At 40.1% G+C, this 20572-nt stretch overlaps 1 protein-coding gene across 6 annotated transcripts in view; it reads right to left on the bottom strand.

Annotated features, from left to right (window-relative positions):
- Positions 1 to 20572, bottom strand: part of RIPOR2 (RHO family interacting cell polarization regulator 2) — a 244298-nt gene that overhangs the window by 118943 nt on the left and 104783 nt on the right. For 3 of the 6 annotated variants that reach the window (XM_038005765.2, XM_073005694.1, XM_007973537.3), the window contains exon 1: positions 13023 to 13213. The exons of 2 other annotated variants lie outside the window; for them this stretch is intronic. In XM_038005765.2, coding sequence (XP_037861693.2) covers positions 13023 to 13083 — 61 coding nt within the window. In that variant the 5' untranslated portion in view covers positions 13084 to 13213. Of the gene's footprint in view, positions 1 to 13022; positions 13303 to 20572 lie in introns of those variants that run through there. One more of the 6 variants, XM_007973534.3, reaches the window with a different exon arrangement.

Here is a 20572-nt window from a genome sequence, read left to right on the forward strand (position 1 = left end):
TATGAATATGATATACAAATATCTTTTCAAGACTCTGCTTTTAATTCTTTTGGGTATATACCCAGAAGTGGAATTTTTGGATCACATGGCAATTCTATTTTTAATTTTTTTTAGGAACTGTCATACTGTTTTTTATAGAGACTGTTTCCTAACTCTTTTTAATAGCAAGATTTTTCTCCCCGACAGCAAGTTAGAACTGCTCAGAGGCTGGGCGCGGTGGCTCACTCTTGTAATTCCAGCATTTTGGGAGGCCGAGGTGGGTAGACCACTTGAGGCCAGGAGTTTGAGACCAGTCTGGCTAACATGGTGAAATCCCCTCTCTACTAAAAATACAAAACATTAGCCGGGCGTGATGGCATGTCTCTGTAGTCCCAGCTGCTTGGGAAACTGAGGCATGAGACTCACTTGAACCTGGGAGGCAGAGGTTGCAGTGAGCTGAGATCGCACTACTGCACTCCAGCCTGGGTGAAAAAGAAAAAAAAAAAAAACTGCTCAGAAATGCCTCACAGAGCTCAGCATTCCTGCCTCTTGTAATGCGTAGCAACCAGGAGCCCTATCGCCCCTCCAAATGTGCATGGGTGTGTGAGGCAGTGCTTTTAGCGCTCTCCTGTTGTGTCTGTTTTGAAAAGGCTTCCTTGTTCTTGAATTAACATGCAGGCTGAGCAGACACACGCTGGTCTGCTTTACAGACATGGGGCGGTGGGCAAGAGCCAGCACCGTTTTGGGATGATCAAAGCTCTGCTAATCCCATGTAATCTCCTAACGTAAGGTAATGCATTTCCAATTTGTGGTTTCTTTGGGAGATGCTCCCTGAGGCCTGGCACCATCACTCGTTGGTAAACTGGGACTTGCGTGTGTGCAAAAGCCAAAAAGACAACTTTGAGTCATGCTTGCCTATCATTCATTATCATTCATTATAGTTAGGTCTAAGGGCTTCAGATCTTGGAGATGTGTGTACTCGAAGCATCACATGGGGGAAAGAAGTCCCTTGAAATGTTGCAGAGGTGTAAATAGAAAAGACTCCTTGGACACTTGCTGTGTGCTATCTTCTTTCACCCGATTTACTGTTGGGCTGACAGAAAAGATCCTTAGTCTTACGGTGTTTCTCCTTTTACAGGATGTTGTCTTCTGTTCCCTCCCCAAACCTAAGGCATTCTGTCTTAGCCACCAATTTTTCATCATCCTTCCAATTGGTATTACAGAGCAATGTAATATAATAACGGATATTCTTTTTAAAAGAGTTTTAAAATAACCATAAGAAGGGATAAGTCCCTTCCTACATGGGGATTTAATAATGATAAGACCCTCCCAGCAGACATGAGAAGGAAGGAAGAGATGATACAAAAGGGGAAGAGGAAGAGATGATTACAAAACTCTCAATGACCTTAAGATTTGGAAGTTGATGACACAGACTAGGAGTTGGCAGGCTTTTTCTGTAAAAAGCTAGATAAATATTTTAGGCTTTGTGGGCCAAGTGATAAAAATGAGGAAATTATATAAAGACATATAACAAGAAAGAAAATAAAATTTCACATATTGTTATTGACAAAATTCAAAATATAATTGAGTACTTTAAAAAATGGTCTAGTAAGGACAAGAATGGAATTCTTTTCCTTTGGGATAATGTTTTGCTTAATTGAGATTCTAGGTTAGTGATCCCTATCACCAAATTAATTGCAAATGTTCATCCGTAAAAAATCATTCTTATCTTGCAGGCAATACAAAAACAGGCAATTGGCTGGATCTGGCCTGAGGCCATTGCTTATCCGTCTCTGCCTAGACCAAGCGCAGTGCAGAAAGCCACTGACTCACTGTATGCAGCTCTCAGTGTTACCTGGTGGGTCAGAAGGCATAAACACCTACTTTTCGGGGCATATTATCAATATTAGGAAGACCCACGGGGCTATCTCTGTCTTCTGCATTGTAGTCCTTGTTGTAAAGGACAAGCTGTGTTGTCTTTTTGCATGGGGCAGATGATGCTTCTGTCCGGCCATCAGTTGCCTTTCCAGAAGAGTAGAGAATTTAGGTTCAGGCCAGGCATGGTGGCTCACACCTGTAATCCCAGCACTTTGGGAGGCCGAGGCGGGGAGATCAGGAGGTCAAGAGATCAAGACCATCCTGGCCAACATGATGAAACCCTGTCTCTATTAAAAATGCAAAAATTAGCTGGGCGTGGTGGTGCATGCCTGTAATCCCAGCTACTCAGGAGGCTGAGACAAGAGAATCACTTGAACCCGGGAGGCGGAGGTTGCAGTGAGCCAAGACTGCGCCATTGCACTCCAGCCTGATGACACAGTGAGACTCGGTCTCAAAAAAAAAAAAAAAAAAAAAGAAAAAAAAATTTAGATTCATCAATTCTTGGTCTACTCTGCTGTAGCTGGTACCATTTCCAACCGAACCAACTAAGTATGTGCCCTGCTCATAACTTTTATGAGTGGTACTCAATAAGTATTTGTCAATGAGCTCGCAGAGGGTTGACTCTATTCACTCCTTCTCTGTCCCATGTAGTATTATTATGAAGCAACTGAGCTAATGTTTGTCCTGTACATTTGTATAAAATTAATGTTTACACACAAATACACATAAACAGATTATCATGTTTTTCAGGGAGTTTTACCACTGAAAATATTTTTAAAACAATGGAATCTAAAACAAAAACAAAACACCACTAGAGGGAACATTGTAGAGGCTTCATTTAAAATCTTAATTGCTGTCCTAAAATACTGTAACATATACAACATTAAAGTTTTCAGTGGGTGTTATCTTTAAATTAGAAATGTTTTAACAGATACAGAAAGTTCAGCTTTTCTCAGATTACATTTTTAAAAGAACTCTGTAAGGTGGTGATGGGGGAGGCAGTGCCTCTGATGTGTTTACCACAAGTAAATATTTACTCCGGAAATAGGTCCAGCATACTGCTAAAGATACGGTTAAAGATATGATTTTCACCTCCGAGGCAAGGGGCCCTCTACACAATAAAACTGCCATAGTACGTGTTTCTCCCTTGATACCCAGAGAATTTTCAGGCAGAGACCAGATTGATTAAAGCAATAGCACACGGGTAAGCAATCATGTATGTATTCTGTGCCAAGCAATGGGGTTATTCTGAGCCCTGCCTTGGTCACATGGTAGAGATCAGATAGCAACCAGGTTTGCTAATTCATGAGCCAGAAGTACCTCTATATTCTCAGGAAAGCATTTGAGGTGAGCAGTCGCAATAGCTCTGCTCTAATCAACTTGTGTCTTTTATTAAGCCAGCTCTTCCTAACAAAGGCCAAGAATAGAAGAGGGGGGAATTGTATAGACTTGGGAGGCTGAGACAGCTGAGAAAATCACAGTTAAATAATAACTGATACTTATGTAGTAAGCCCTTATGGTTTTCAAGTATATCATACATTATCTCCCTTTAAACTCAGCAGTTTTTTGAGTGGTTAATCATCATCATCACCACCATCATCACTAACATCATCATCGGCATCACCACAATCATCATTTCCACCACCATCATCATCATTGCCACCACCCACCATCATCATGATTATCATCATCATCAACTCACCACCACTACCATCACCACCACCACTACAACCACCACCACCATTATCATCACCACCACCATCATCAACATTACCACCACCACCATCACCATGATTATCATAATCATCATCACCTCACCACTATCACCACCACTACCACCACCACCACTACAACTACAATCATCACCACCATCACCACCACCACCACCATCATCATTACCACCACCCACCATCATCATGATTATCATAATCATCACCTCACCACCATCACCACCACCACCACCACTACAACTACAATCATCACCACCATCATCACCACCACCACCACCATCATGATTATCATCATCATCACCTCACCACCACTACCATCACCACCACCACTACAACTACAACCACCACCACCATTATCATCACCACCACCATCATCAACATTACCACCACCACCATCATCATGATTATCATAATCATCATCACCTCACCACCATCACCACCACTACCACCACCACCACTACAACTACAATCATCACCACCATCACCACCACCACCACCATCATTACCACCACCCACCATCATCATGATTATCATAATCATCACCTCACCACCATCACCACCACCACCACCACTACAACTACAATCATCACCATCATCATCACCACCACCATCATCATGATTATCATCATCATCACCTCACCACCACTACCATCACCACCACCACTACAACCACCACCACCACCATTATCATCACCACCACCACCATCAACATTATCATCACAATCATCATCACCATAACCACCACTAAAACCATCACCACCATCACCATCATAACCAATACCACTACCACCACCATCATCATGATTATTATCATTATCATCACCTTACCACCACCACCATTATTATTATCTCTATAACCACTACCACCACCATCATCACTACCACTGGTCCAACCACTACCACCACCACCACCATCATCAATATCATCGTAATCATCATCACCATTACCACCACTACAACTACCACTACCATCACCTTTATTATTATCATTTTCTTTTATTTTTTATTTTTATGTTTTTTTGAGACGGAGTTTTGCTCTGTCACCAGGCTGGAGTGCAGTGGTGAGATTTTGGCTCACTGCAACCTCCACCTCCCAGGTTCAAGTGATTCTCCTGCCACAGCCTCTGGAGTAGCTGGGACTACAGGTGCACACCACTGTGCCCAGTTAATTTTTGTATTTTTAGTAGACACGGGGTTTCACTATGTTGGCCAGGATGGTCTCAATCTCTTGACCTCGTGATGCGCCCCCCTCGGCCTCCCAAAGTGCTGGGATTACAGGCATGAGCCACCACGCCCAGCCTATTATCATCATTTTCACTGGAAAAAGGAAATTGAATCTTCTGAGGAGTTAGGTAATTTGCCTAAAGCCAAACAAATAGTAAGTTGAACTAGGTTTTATGAGTTCAAATATTTTGCTCATTCCACAGCATATATGCTACTTTCCCTCAGTTTGGAAGTCTGGAAGCTAAAAATCAAAGATTCGAAAACAACAATGACTTCAGAATTTCTGTATGCAAAGTATCCAATACAGCAATATGGTTAGAAAAGGGGTCTGGGCCTTCTCTAGAAGCTGTTTGCAGAGCAACACGTGATTTTTTACTCAGATTGTAGAATGCAGACCACTCAAAATTGCAATGTTTTATTTAAAAAGCTTTCTATTATGCTTTCTATTAAGATTTAAAATTTTAATTGCTTTTTCAGTTTTTAGAGATGCTTGTGGAGATTAATAGGGGTGTGAGTCACGCCCTACCTCAAAGACATTCTTGGTACCCCTCAGTGTATGAACCACAAGTTGAAGAAGAGTTTGTTTTTCCTAATATTTTAGTCATGTCATTTATCTGAAGGCAGTTAAGAGAGTTAAGAGTGCCTTCCACAAATCATATCTGCTTATTTGAGTCTTTGGTATATTTTTCTTTAAATACCATTCTACTAGTGTATTTTGCTGTTATCAATAGAAAGAAAATTCCCACCATAGAAAATGTTTTCATATTTATTCTCTCTCAGAGATTTCTGAAGTTCACATAAAAAAATTATACTCAAAGGCTCAGCCAGCTGACTCATCTTGTGATCTGAAAGGCAAGTTATCCTTTTGTTACTTCTTACACTGAATGAACAGTTTAGAGTGAAGTCAAGAGGGAGAAGGGACCAGCTGCTCTTATGCTGCTGCTGTGTGAGTGGTATAGTATAAATATTCAAACCTTTAACTCCCAATAATTCAAAGGCAAAGAAAGAAAAGTCTGTGGTGAAAAGTGGCACCATAACCTCATCACTTTCCAGAAGGCAGCAACTTCTTTCTTCTCTTTATTTTATTTAGAAATAATTGCTGTCTAGAGTTAAACTTGTAATATAGCCGCAGACGAATAACCCCAGGATCTCTTCTCTGTTTAGGAGGTTCTCTATTAATGAAAATCTTTACAAAGCTAGATCGGAGTGTTTCCTCTCTTCCTCAGTTTGGAAAAGAGACACCTTACCCACCCCAAAAAGTTCACATTTCTTACATTTATATTTTAAGTTCCAGGAGTTTTACTTTGTATCCAACACTGTGTCCTAAGTATCTCCTGCCTGAAGCATTTCTTAAGCAAACTGAGACATGAAAAAATTGAAGCTATAGAAAGCCAACATGTGAAAGAATGATGATATAAATTATTATTAATTTGCCTTCTGGAGAAACACTGCCCATTATATCTGGCTTTTGATTGCTATCACAGCATAGGTCAAAATCTTTCTCTTAAAAATACCTGAAAAGGATAAAGTAAATTGTTCTTTTTTTTTTTTTTTGAATGAAGGAATATTCTAAATGATAAGATATGCTCTGGCTACACAGCACAAAGTAAAGTGGGTTTTTAGCTTACATGACCTGATTTGTTTATCAACAAGAATCAAACAGTTCAGGTTCTTGACACTTCCCTCTTCAATCTAGGGTATGCAGATGCTATGGAATCATCACCCTCAGAGTCAGCCAAGCACATCCACATTTCAGGGTCCCAGAAACTAGCACCTGACACAGCCTGGACCATACTGAAAGATGAGGAATTATAAGAGTGTTTACTGTCTCATCAGCACCTGCATTTCTAGTTTCATTTTCTTCTTTCCATTTTCACTTGTAGGACCATTTACTAGGTCCTTTTCTTCCTCTCCAACTTTTCTCTGTCCTTCTGGTACTTGAAAGAGTCACTTTAATTTGTCTCAGCTAATACCTTTTCTCTTTTAAAATATCTTCCAAAATCAACTGCATTTTAAACATTTTAGTTAAACATCACAGCTTTTGGGAAATAATTAGTAGACACAATTTTGCCATCCAAAAATAAATGAGAAGTTGAATAAACTGACATTTGCTTAGCATAATAAAATATACAAGGCAGGCCAAGCACGGTGGCTCACGCTTGTAATCCCAGCACTTTGAGAGGCCTAGGCGGGAGGATCACTTAAGGCAAGGAGTTTGAGACCAACCTGGGCAACATAGTCACAGCCTGGCTTTACAAAAAAATAAAAAAATTAGTTGGATATGGTGGTGCACACCTGTAGTCCCAGCTACTTGGAGGCTGAGGCAGGAGGATCCCTTGAGCCCAGGAAGTTGAGGCTGCAGTGAGCTATAATCACCACTGCACTTCAGGCTGGGTGACAGAGCGAGACCCTGTGTCTTGAAAAAATACAGGAGGCACAGTTAACTAGATAAATCACATCTTTTTAATAAATATGTTGGCTTATGTAACTGAAGTGGCTTCTATCAAAAAGAGAGGTGGGAGGGCAACCCTCCAAATTTATTTTAATATTTCTTTTAAAACAACTACACATTTCTTTTTCTTTTTTTTAAAAACTGTCATAGCTACAATGAGTATGCATGCACTTTTAGTTTTCAACTCAAGCTCTATGGAAGACATACTCTAGTATATCTCACACTCACCATTCCTAAAAAGTTAAGACTTGGCTGGCTGCTCGTGGACATATTAAAATAAACATCTAAAATGTTTTACTTGTAAGATTGGGCCCCTTTTGGCATTGGCCTGATCTAAACAGGTTATTCTGAGGTCACTGGGGGCCATAAATCAGGGGGGTGGACTGGTGGCTAAGACAGCCTAAATAGCTTTAGTGCAATGTGCTATTTTAGTTTATGCCCCTGCAATGACACCATCTCTTTGGCACCAGCCAAAGAAAGCTTCCTAGACATCTATGGGAAGAGAATGTTTTGCAGTAATCCAAGACAGAGGTCACACAAGCATGAATTACTGTGGGGAGGTCTTTGTCTGCTCCAGACCCTGGGACAAATAAAGTAGGGAAAGTGACTTCCAACTAAAGCATTTATCCAGGAATTCGGGGGTGGAAGTTGATCCAAGCAATCTTGGCAAAATCGTGAAAGCAAAGAGTGACCAATTCTTTTCAACCCAGGAAACTAGGGCATTTCAATCCCATTATTGGGTCCACTCGAGAAACCCAGATATTTTTTGAGAAAGATTCAGCATAGTTAAATAGCAATGCTTGTATTTATTTACATGTTATAAAATGTGGCATAATCACACGAAAATCTCCAATCCTCTCTAGCCACGGCTCATATACTTTTACATTTGATTTCTCTTACTTTTTCCACGTGGGTATGACTTAACCCGTCTGAACTTTCAGCATTTATTAGTTTTGTACATAATATTTATTTAATTGCTTTTTTCCCCTTTCTTCTTTCTATTAATTTCGGAAGGGGCAAATACAACTCAGGAAACAATATCAAAATATTCCAGATTATACCAGATTGCATAATTATTTACCTATTAAAAGAAAAATACTATCTTGGTATTGTAAACAGCCTACATGGAAAGACAAAAAAAAAAAAAAAAAATAGGTATTTATCCTAAGTACAAGGTTTGTTTGTTTGTTTTTTTTTTTGGTAAGTGTTTTGTAGTCTTCTTGCTCCCTCTGACCTGAAGCTCCCTTTGAAAGGGAAAAACTGCTAACTTACTTGGCTTGGAGAAAGGAGGGAGGCTTGGTTCATAAGTGAGTGGCAATTTTTTTCCAACCAGCTGTTAGTCTCTTTAAGGCAACGGGCAGCTAATGGTTGAGTGGACTTCCTTTTGCCAGTTCATCTCCACCTGGGAGAGTTCCTCTCCTTTGTGGAGGTTGAAACAACTTTCTCAGACACAGTTATCCAGGACAGGAGAAGTGTTCTCATGCTCAGCTGCACTGTATCAGCTCTGGGGGACATTTGAAAATCTGACAAATGATTTGTAATTTCTTGTCATCTTTAAGCATAATCCTAAAAGGCATGCAAGTATCCAGGAAATACAAGAACCTGAGAAATACTTTGCACACTTACTGTGAAGTTGGGGTGTTTTATTATTCTAATCTTTTCAGCAGTGCTGAAAATGGAGGCACGGACAGGTCGCATTTCTAAGGAAAGAAGCAATTGGAGCTTTAACTTGTGCTAAGGAGTAATTTTGGCTTCTAAAATACTCACTGACTACCACCTGGTGAGTCGTTTGTTCCCACAGATGAATTCTGTTCTGTTCTTGAAAGCAGGATAGGAACCTACACTGTGCATGGCCCTTCTTTTTTCCTTTTTTCAATTGTCATCATCATTGTCATCGTCATCATCATCAGCAGCAGCATTCTTATAGTCATTACCATTATTACCCATCCAGTTATTTCCACTAACACCGACCAGACTGGCTGTCAAGATCACACAGTGACAAAACAGATGAAAGTTGTTTAATTTGATAAGTTTGAAACAACAATGGGAAAAGAGTCTGTAATGCTAACTACTAGTTTTTCAATTCCTTGATAATCGAATGAATAATTTCTCCAGGAAAGATTAAGCCTACTTGATAGTAACCATTTTCTAAATGACATGATGATGTTGTTAGGAAAGCAAACTTAAGGCTGTGTGTGTGTGTGTGTGTATGAGAGAGAGAGAAGAAACAGACAGGGAGAGACAGAGAGAGAACAGACATTGGGATTTGTCGTGTGTAGGTGAAGGCCTTTTCTTTCTCTCTGTCTCTCTTTCTCTTTCTCTTTCTCACTATATGCAAACCCTGTTTTAGAACAAGAGCAGTTACATACCAATGCTCCGAAGTTCTGTGAACCTTAACATTCCCTTTAACCACAAAAAACAATTGCTGAAACAAACAGGATCTCAGAAAGGCTGTTTAAAAAATATATTGTGAGCATGACTCATTGACTCATTTTTTTTCTTCCCAGATCTTTACAGTGTCCATATATCTAAATGAATTTATATATACTTTTAAGCAAATGAACCGAAATTCTAAATCTCTGTAACCTCTGGGGGAAAGGGATTTTAAAAATGTGTCACTTGCAAGGAAATATGGTTGCCCTAATAACAAGCTTCTGGGCATTTTCCCTTTTTTATGTTACAGAAAACTCATTGTACCAAAAGCTTTCTGCTTAGGCATGTTAAGTGAGCTGAAAGCATGCGTGAATCCTAGAACAAGCATGAACTTTTACAGGTAGATACATCATTTTGAAGTAAAGACTGGCTAGTATAATGCTTAGAGAATGTGTAGTCAGTCCCCTTGTTTCAGATGAAGAATGAGGCTCAAAGAGGGTAAATGACTTGCCCAAGATCCTCCAGCTATACCACAGCAGGGGCAAGGCTACAACTCAGACTCCTAACAACTTGTTCAGTGCTGTATCTGCCATATTAAACCTCTGAAAAGTTATTTATAAACTGAAGTTCTGTAAATAAGTCCTATTTTGAATCTGAGGTTAACCAGACATGTGAAAAATGGTCACTATTCTATAAACCCATTTTTGTAAATAGACAATAGGGATTAATATGTATTGAGTACTGACTACTATTCTAAAAACTTTCCCTATCATAGCACTTAAGCCACATACAGCCATATGAGGTTTGGACTCCATTTTATAAGTGAGTAAACTGAGGCACAGAGAGATTAGGTAACCTGCTTAAGGTCACAAGTGAATTGGTTGGCAAAGCCCAGACTCTGCAATTCCAGAGCTGAAGCTTTTGACTGTTACCCCACACAGAGCTTGCTTAAAATGAGGCACCAGCTGGACATGCTTTCACATAAATTGCCAAACATGAGCCACGGCTCTGAAAACTGAATAAAAATACAGTGGATGTTGGCCTTGCAATGATTTTCTCTTTAATCTTTAGGGATTAAGTTAAATGAGATAATCAATTTGAAAAGGATAAAGCATACCACATTGAAGTGCAACGCAAATATTATGAATCTACTATGAAGATAATCTGTACAGCTGATAGGTATTACTGTCCCACGTCACCATTGAGGAGACCAAAGTTAGCTTGTATGGGTACCACAAGGCAGAACCAGAATTTGAGTCTGAATCTCATTTGACTCCCAACTCATCAACCTGCACTACCTCCCTCACTTCCCACCTCAGGGCTACCTGGTTACCTAGCTACCTGGAACCTGGGGACCCCAGCCATTCCACAACAAATGGTTATTGAGTTTACAATAATCACCTTGGAAATGATGAATGCTCGGGAGAGAGAACACACAGGTTCATCCAGCCCTGCTTGGTCTTAACACTTCCCTTCAGAATGGGGCCACGCGTAATCCAGAGTGCAGGGCATCAGCCTATAGAGGGCGCTTTTAAGCATCATAGCCAGATATAAAAGAGCAAAATTCCTGTAGGCAAAGAAACGTGGGCTGGGCGTTTTGGAATGCCACTCCTGGAGGGAGGTGTGGGTGAATGATTGCCAATTTTTCCGTTCTACGCTTATCTTCATAGTTGTGATCATTTTTCAGATCCTAAAAGGAGTATCTCAGTACAAATTTTCTCTTTAAGGTATTTGCTTAAAGAGGAAACATCGTTAAGAAGTGAAAGCTGAAGAATGGGGCCTAAGATCAAACTTCAAGGTATTGGTGGCTCTAAATACCTGCCATCAAAGTAACGCAACAGAATGATAATTTGGTAAGCAGCAGCGAAGCTCAGTAGATATTCTTCAAACTGATTTAAGTTATGATAAAAACCCAGCTTATGATTTTAAATATTTCTGTAGCTAGAACAACATAGCAGAAAGACAACATCAAAATATTAACAATGATTACATTCTACATGACTAGATTACAAGGGATTCTTTGCGACACTGTAATTTTTCTTCAACGAACTTGTATTGCTTGGGTAATTACACATACACAAAAAGCTTACTACTGCTCCTTTTAAAAAAATTACTGAATAGAGTTTTCAAAAAAATTACTAGACATAGTTTCTTGAGGAAAGTAACCAAATTCATGAGATTCTTGAGTCCATATTTCCTTTATTTCGGCGGCTCCAAATTCTAGAAAAGCTTTTGCCTATGGCCCAATCTCATAGGCAGCACTTGAACAAAACATCCGTCCATAATTAGATCATCCCTTTAAAATCGCAACCTTTAAGTTAAATTCTAGTGGACAGGTCAAGTCATGGAAGAGCAGCAAGAGGAGAATAAAAAACTGAGCAGTGCCAATGGGGATTGGAAGCTACCAGGGCCCCAGTATCCCAACTTGGGAAAAAAGAAAATGGGAAAAGGGAATGGAGGGTTGGAGTGCCAAGTACGTGTGAGAAAGAGTAGGAGAGAAGGACCCAGGCTGGGCATGGTAGCTCACGCCTGTAATCCGAGCACTTTGGGAGACCAAGGAGGGTGGATCACCTGAAGTCAGGAGTTCAGGACCAGCCTGGCCAACGTGACAAAATCCCGTCTCTACTAAAAATACAAAAATTAGCTGGGCACAGTGGTGGACGCCTATAGTCCCAGCTACTTGGGAGGCTGAGGCAGAATGACTTGAACCCAGGAGACTGAGGTTGCGGTGAGCTGAGATTGCACCACTGCACTCCAGCCTGGGCAACAGAGCAAGACTCTTGTCTCAAAAAACAAAAAAAAGAGAGAAGGACCGAGAGAGAGAGAAAAAGAGAGAGAGAGAAAGAGAAAGAGAAAGAAAGAGAAAGAAAGAAAGAAAGAAAGAAAGAAAGAAAGAAAGAAAGAAAGAGAGAGAGAGAAAGAAAGAAAGAAAGAAGGAAAGAAAGAAAGGGAGAGAGAAGTGCAAATCAACAACGTGGTACCATGGAAAACCACTCCTGGTCCATTTGTTCAACGTCTACCTTAGCAGCCCCGCTATGCTTAAACCACTGTGACAGGCTTTCCTTAAGGTGTTAGACAAGAGATAGAACAGAAGAGAGACAAGGCAAAAAATTTAGTAATATTTTCCAGCCTAAACTAAACCTTTATTTTAGTCATGTCTTTAAAACATGTATTTGCAGGAATGACTCAACCCCTTGTCCCACTCCTTGCCTTGTGTATTCCTTCAGTGCCTAAGTTGATATCTGCAGCTACTATCTCACTCAGAATGCTTCGTTTTTATCATTTCAAAATACTCAAGTCCTTGCTCAAGCTGGGCAAAAGCGTCCAGTGGTGTCAAAACAAAGCAAAGCAGGCCAGAGAGGCTCCTGCCAGAAAGATGCGTTTACCTTCACCAAAAACATCATCCTCTTCATCGACCAGGAGCTCCTCAGCATCAAAAAACTGCATCTTGGAGAGGACAGGCACGAGAGGCAGCAGGCAGCAGCCCCCGGCAGTCTCAGCAGCCACACTGCCAACGGAGGTGATTTCCTTTCCTCGGGTTGCCCAAGCCCTCTGGAGGGCAGCTTCCGCATCTGCCCTGAAGAAAGCAGTTTCATTCATATGAATAGGCTTCTTGAGCCTTTTGAAGAGTGAATCCCAGGTGGGGTAATTCTCACCACTGAGGAGAAAGAATTTTTTGAAAGGGGGCTGCAGATCCGGTTGGATGTGAATACAGTTATCACTCAAAGTCTGAATGCAGTGAATTCTATTTCAAAGCAACAACTTTTATATTTCCTTAAAGAGGAAGGTGGGCACTTAATTTTCTTGCTTATGAATTTGAACACAATAGGTTGTGCTGAAAGAGGGAGTTCACATTTCTCATATCTTGGTTTTGCTTCAATGACAATTTATCTGAAAGTAAAGCAAGCCACTATGTTAAACCAAAACAGGCATTTAGAGGACAGAGCTTTTATTTTGCTCAGTGATAGTTGCATTTTTCCTTCCTTTTTTTTTTTTTTCAAACCTCTTGCATTTAAGGATTGGAAACTTTACAGCATTTAAACCAAACTGAACCATATCTAGGCTTTCTGTGGCTCAATTAAATCTATAGTCAATGAATAGATAACTAGTTTTGGTCAAACATCTTACATTTCACGATATTTACTCAGTTTGATACTTCAGACTGTATCACTAAAGGAGAAAGAAGAAAATGTAACTCAAAAAGCAGTCCTCCCAAAGGGATGAGTAATCACTGAGCTTCTACATGAGCACCATTGGCTGGCATCACCATATCGAGCTACCCAACGTGTGCCAAATTCTGTATGGCTGCACAAACAAACACACATCTCTCTGAGTAATACTGAGACTTCATTTTGGGGTTTCCCAGACCACTCCATTGTGTTGTAAGATCTCTTAGGTGGCCAGAAGCTTAGAAAATGCAAATGAAGATGACAGTGAGGAGCTGTTGACCCAAGGTGTTTATTTTTGGCACTTTATTTACTGCATGGTTTTGAAGATACTCCCAGTGTTACCTTAGAGAAACTGTCCCCTCCTCCTGTAACTGCAACCTTGAAATTGCACCATTTTCTCCCAGAAGAGACTATGGACAACAGGGTTGGAGAAATCCAGCAGTGAGAAGGGATCAGCCCAGAGGAATTCAGGAATCAGACACTGAGGGTTAATTGACCAACAACAGTCAGTTCATCCCTGCATTGGTGGCTGCAGCAGTTCCCAAAAACAATGTACAGCTTGGGTCCTGCTGGGATCACCAATTGTTGTCAATCAGGGCTGCAACCATTCTTAGAGGAGAGCTTGGAAATGTCTGGAGTGTTTTGGGTGGCACAATGACTGGGGGTTATTACTGGTATTTAATGTCTTAGCACTCAGGGGTCCAGGGATGTCAACCTTACTGTAATGCATGGAACAGTGGCTCTACAGGAAGAACTGTCCCCTTCCAAATATCAATAATGCCCACCTTGAGACACACTGAGAGGCAGAGAGCTGTAGTTATCCTTTTCTCTAGCTCTCCTTTGCATCTCCCCTTTCTGACCCTTCTACCACCCCCTACCATGATCCCCACTTGAATGATGTTTCTGGCCAAGGGTTGCACTTAGTTATATAAATTAAATTAATTAAAATGGGCCGAGCTGTAGGAAATTTGGATGTGGACTAGAGCTCTCTTTTGTGTGGCTGGGATAAGAGGATGGGTGTCCATTTTGATAATCACTACATTTCTCAACTGCTGTCCCATGTCCTTTAATCTCCACAACTTCATGAGGTTGGTGCTATTATCCCATTTTACAGATGAAGCAATGGGGACTCTGAGAGCTTGAAAAACTTTCCTAAGATCAGGCAGCCAGTGAGTGGCAGATTTGACTAACTCCAGAGCTCACTGTGTTACCTCTTGTCTGGACAACTTTATGGGAGTGACTGCACACAGTCTGGGTCACTGCAGCATCCCCATGGCTCTTGGGGACCGGCACTACCTCCCTCACCTCCTACCTCAGAACCACCTGGTTACCATGTGAACCTGGGGGCTCCCAGCCATTCCACTTCAAAAAGTTAGCATAATCTCTCTAGGCCTATTTTATTATTTTAAGTGGGTGGAATTGTGTCACCCCTATTGAATTCATATGTTGAAGTCCTAACCCTCAGTACCTCAGAATGTGACCTTATTTAGAAATAGGGCCATTGAAGATATAATTAGTTAAGATAAACTCATATCATGTTGGAGGAGGATAGGTCCTTAATCCAATATGACTTATTTCCTCTTAAAAAGGAGAGAGGTAGACAAAGACATACAGACAGGGAGGATAGCATGTGAAGATGAAGGCAGAGATCCACAAGCCAAGGAACAACAAAGATTGCCAGTAAACCACCAAGAGCTAGGGGAGAGGTCTACAAGAGATTCTCCCTCACCTCCCTCAGAAGAACCCATCCTGCCAACGCCTTGACCTTGGACTTCTAGCCTCCACAACTGTGATGCAGTAAGTTTCTGTTGCTTAAGCCACCCAGTTTGTGGTACTTCGTTACAGCAGTCCTAGAAAACTAATATACTTTCTCATTTGGTTTGTTTTGAGGATTAAGTGGGATAAATTATGTAAAGGAGCTGACACAGCACATGATACACAGTAAATACCCAGTTACAATTATACACCTAAATCTCTCACAGGGAAGCTCAGGATATTTACCTAATTGAAGCCTCAATGGGGATAGAGAATGAGAAGTCACCATGCTCCATATAAAACCTCAATAACCCTTAGGAAGTTTCCCTCAGTCTCCTCTTCTCCAGTTTAGATATCTCAGAAACACAGCTAACCATCTCAAAGAACAAATCACAAATGCCACCATGAACTTCTTGAAAGCACAGAGTATAGAAAACATGGTTCTTGCTCTCCAAAGTTTACAATTACCTTAGAGAGATATGACATACATGCATGATGTGTTAACTATAAAGAAAAACTAATAAATTACAGATGTATGCATCAATATGGATGAGTTTCAAAAACATAATATTGACTTTGAAAAGTCTCAGAAAATTATAAGTAGTAGGATTATATTGTTATGAGTGTACAAAATGAGCAAATAAAAAAATGTAAATAATTGCTAACACAGAGTGCCAGCAATAGTTCTAAGTGCCTTGATTCACTTAATTCCTATATCAACCCTAAGATATATATATATTTATTATCTCCATTTTAGTTTAAGGCCCAAGAGGTGAAGTGATCCTCCTGAGGTCATACATTTGGTAAGTGGTAGAGGTACTGAGATTTGATCCCAGAGTCCAAACTCTTAAACACCAGGTTATACTATCTCTTATCTATGTAAAGTCTAAAAGAATGCTGAGTTTATATACAATTTTAACAAAGGGCAATAAACTGTGAAGAAGTGACTAGACAAAGGAGGCAGAGTAGGGGAATGGGCTCCGAAGAGTGGTAAATTGTGGGAAGGTAACTAGGAATGTATGATAGCTAAGGATTGTTATGCAGACTCATCTCTCGTATCAAGAAGAGGACCATGAGACTTAGTCACCCAAGATGGGGAATGAAACACCTTTACAAGTGGAAATTTATAGCACTTAAAGCAGAAAGGAGAAGGGCAGAAGATTCTTTCTCAAAAATAGGTCAAAATAGTACTTATGCTGAAGTAGCATATTTTGGGGGACACATTCTGATCCCCTTCAAATCTATATTAGAAAAGAAAGACTAAAGATAGGGAAATTCAGTGCTTAGTTAAGGGAGATGTAGGTCACAGAGAGTAGTTTTCACTAAGAAATGAGGAGTAAGTCTGGAACGACAATGAAAGAATCTTGCTTTTCAGTGATTGAGGCTAACAGCTCCAATAATTGGATGTGGGGAAGAGAACCAAAGTATAGATGAACCAGTATAAGGCAACCACTTTGATCAAATGCTGATTTGTGACAACCTGTGCTAAATTTAACAAAAGAATTTCATCAAGATCATAAACACAGGAACATAGCAAAGCTTTTATACTCGAAACAGTTGGTGCCCACTTTATGCCCTACTAGGTCTATGAATTACAGTGATATGAAAAGTCTGGTCCTTGCTTTGTGGAACTTTACTCACTCATTCATGTGTTCATTCATTTGGAGAATAATAATGAATACCTACTATATTTCAGGTACAGTGTGAAATATTTAAGTAAATATATAAGTGACAAGGCACGTGTTGTGTTGAGCACATGAAAATCAATATAGTATTATTGAGTTATGAGAATTGAGGCTATAATAATCAATGATTTATTTATTAATTTAAAATATTTCTGCATTGTTTGCTGTTTTTTAAAAAAATACCATCTGTGAAGCACGTACAGGAGGAAGACATGCTAGTGGAAAAATTTCATCATCCAACGTGGGCTTTTATTCCAACGGAAGAGCCTCACAATCTTCTCTCTGTGCTTCTGGAGAATTTCCCACTTCCTTCAGAAAGTGTTTTAAAATACTTAATTTTCATATATACAAACTTCCAAACAGGGAGAAAAATCTGAAGCAATTAGGAGCAAAATGTTCGAAACAGAAAGGAGAACAAAGTAGGAGAGAGGAATTGAAACTGTGAGGAGTGGTAGGAATCAGGAAAGAAAAAGGTGAAAAAAACCACAGAGTCAGAAATAATCTTATCTTTGGGTAATTTTGCCAGTAAAGATGCACCTAAAAATTTGTTTAACTGTAAAATGCCACGTCTAAAGAGCTGGGACAAAAGGAACATGATTTTTTTTTTTTTTTTTTTTTGAAACAGAGTCTGGCTCTGTCGCTCAGGCTGGTGTGCAGTGGCTCGACCTTGGCTCACTGCAACCTCCACCTCCTGGGTTCAAGTGGTTCTCCTGCCTCAGTCTCCTGAGTAGAGTAGCTGGGACTACAGGTATGTGCCACCATGCCCAGCTAATTGTTTTTGTACTTTTAGTAGAGACGGGGTTTCACTATGTTGGTCAGGCAGGTTTTGAACTTCTGATCTCAAGTGATCTGCCCGCCTCGGCCTCCCAAAGTGCTGGGATTACAGGCGTGAGCCACTGCACCTGGCTGGAACATGCTTTTTAATAGTATTCCTGTTTTCATGTTGCACAGAGGAGGTACCAATCTCATGGGTACAATCTCATGAGGGTTGTCTCATGGGGAAAACCCTCCCAGAGCCTTTGGAAGTCTTCCTGCCTGCCTCTCCCAGTTTCAGGCACATCATTAGGCTGCAGGAGCCACACTTAGAGTCACTTACGGAAGGTGCTGGGGAAGCCTGACCAAAGTCCAGGACAGTTTCCTTCAATGGCACTAAATATAATGAGGGTAATTGCCCACTGAAGGAATCCATTCCTTCCACTTGTGAAAGAAGGATAAGAACCCAGTAAACAAGAGTTCTATGGCAAGACTCACATCAGGTATGGTTGGTAAGGTCATAACTGTGGGTTAAGGGTATGATTGCTGGGAGTGGTTAGCTTGCAACTAGAAACAGAAAAAAAAAAAAAAAAGAAAATCATATAAAGGCACTGGTTCTGGGATTTGACAGGGCTGAGTTACAAACTTGGCTTTGTTACTATCTAGCTCTTTGACTAGAGTTAATAATTTCACTTTGAATTGGTAAAATGGAATAATAATAATCAATTACTTAGTTAAGTGATAGTTCAGCCCTTTCCCACTAAGTTGCCCCAAATTAAAAATTTAATCTATATTAACACATTGTGTTATCAATGCAAACACAACTTCAAGACCCAGTCCCTAGTCCCTGACCTTATCCTCTGTCTCAACCAGAATGTAATCACAAAGCCTCTCCAATAAAGAAATCCTGTAACTGCTACTGATAATAAAATTTACCTCTCAGGGTTTGGCAACATTAATTGAGATGGGAATCCTTTTCTGTGGCTCTACCATTGACTTTAAAAGCATTTTCAGGGATCACTGTACAGTCTGCCCCTCCTCCCCTTTTTTTAACCTCAAGACAAATTTCTTGGTGTGGGAGCTACAGAAAGTGACAGAAGGGGTGGAGAAAAGATACACAGGAAAGTAAACTTTAAGAAGGTAGAAACAGTCTTCCATGTCTGTGAGAAATGTGGGGAGAGTTTAAGGAGAATTACAATTCTCCCTCCCAGAATGTGACCCCAGACCCAAGACAGCCAAAGAAGGCCAAATGAGAAGGTATAACTTTCTCAACTTTTAAAGAAAGGCATGCATTTCGTGCACCTTAAATCTTATGATGAAAGATTGCTTGATAGCACATAAGTCACTGGGTGGCAAAATAAGAGACAATATAAAATACTGTTACTGAAAAAATGAATTTTATTTAATGACTAGTACTTGATCCTTTGGTAAATCACAAACTTTCTAGTTATTTGTTTTCAAGGAACTGAAACCACTCTTACCGAGTTAATACTATGAGATCAATAAACATATTTTTAAATAATAATTTATTACATGATATTTGACATATGATTGACAAAAAATTAAAAGAGTTAGATTGGATATTCGAGAAAATGGTGACATAAAGATTTTTAAAAAGGCTTTCCTCCATAAAAGCAATAAGAAACTGGGAAAATGGTCAGTATCGACTTTTTCAGAAGGTTGGAAATTAACCAAATGCTGACAGCAATCCAGGGAGCATTTATTTAAGAAAAATGGCTGAATTTCAATAGAACAATGAGTTTTATGGCATTTTAACTTACCTACTTCCACACACTTCACCTTATCTCTGTGGTAGCCTTGAAAATCAGCAGCCTGCAATCACAGTGAAAATCAACAGCCTGGCAGCTATTGGAATGGTTGCAGAATGGAGATAAAGCTTCTTCAAAGTCCCATTCCCCCAAAATTGTCACTATTTGACCTGTCTGGTGGTTCTCTGGATGACCTCACTCAGAAGGCTGTTGTTATTTAAACTGATTTAGAGTTGCCAAGTGTGAACAGTCTTTTCCTTGGGGTGTTTGTTGAAAATAATCACAGGCAAATAGTCAATACTGCAGCTGCCTGAGGCAGTGGATAAGAGTTGGGGGCAAACAATAGCCTAACCAAAAAGCTTAAAAGAAAAAGTTTGGGAATGAGATGCCCATAGGAGACTTAGAAAAGCTCCCACATATTCCTGGGAATCTAGAAGGCTAAGCCTATATAGGGCTATGTGCATAACCACAGCTCTGTATATGCTCAGAAAATACTTGGCAAGGCCCTGAGGTCTGACCACAGGCTAACCTTAAGGCTCTGCAGAAGCAGGAAGTAAAGGCTAAGGCAGAGTTGTAAAGTGCTTAACTGAGCATTCAAAGTGTGTCCTAGTATGCATATAGAACCCCTTGGCAAAGCTTGCAAGATTTATTGGTCCCAGGTATCTAAAGAAATTTCTGTTCAGTCATTAGTGTACCACTAAGCTAATCAAGCAGAGATTTCAGTGGACACACATGACAAACAATACAGGCTTTACAGAACTATCTCAGAAAAGTCACTAAACAAAAAACAAGAACAGCAACAAAA

This window comes from Chlorocebus sabaeus, chromosome 17, assembly GCF_047675955.1.
Source record: "Chlorocebus sabaeus isolate Y175 chromosome 17, mChlSab1.0.hap1, whole genome shotgun sequence".
Lineage (NCBI taxonomy): Eukaryota > Metazoa > Chordata > Mammalia > Primates > Cercopithecidae > Chlorocebus > Chlorocebus sabaeus.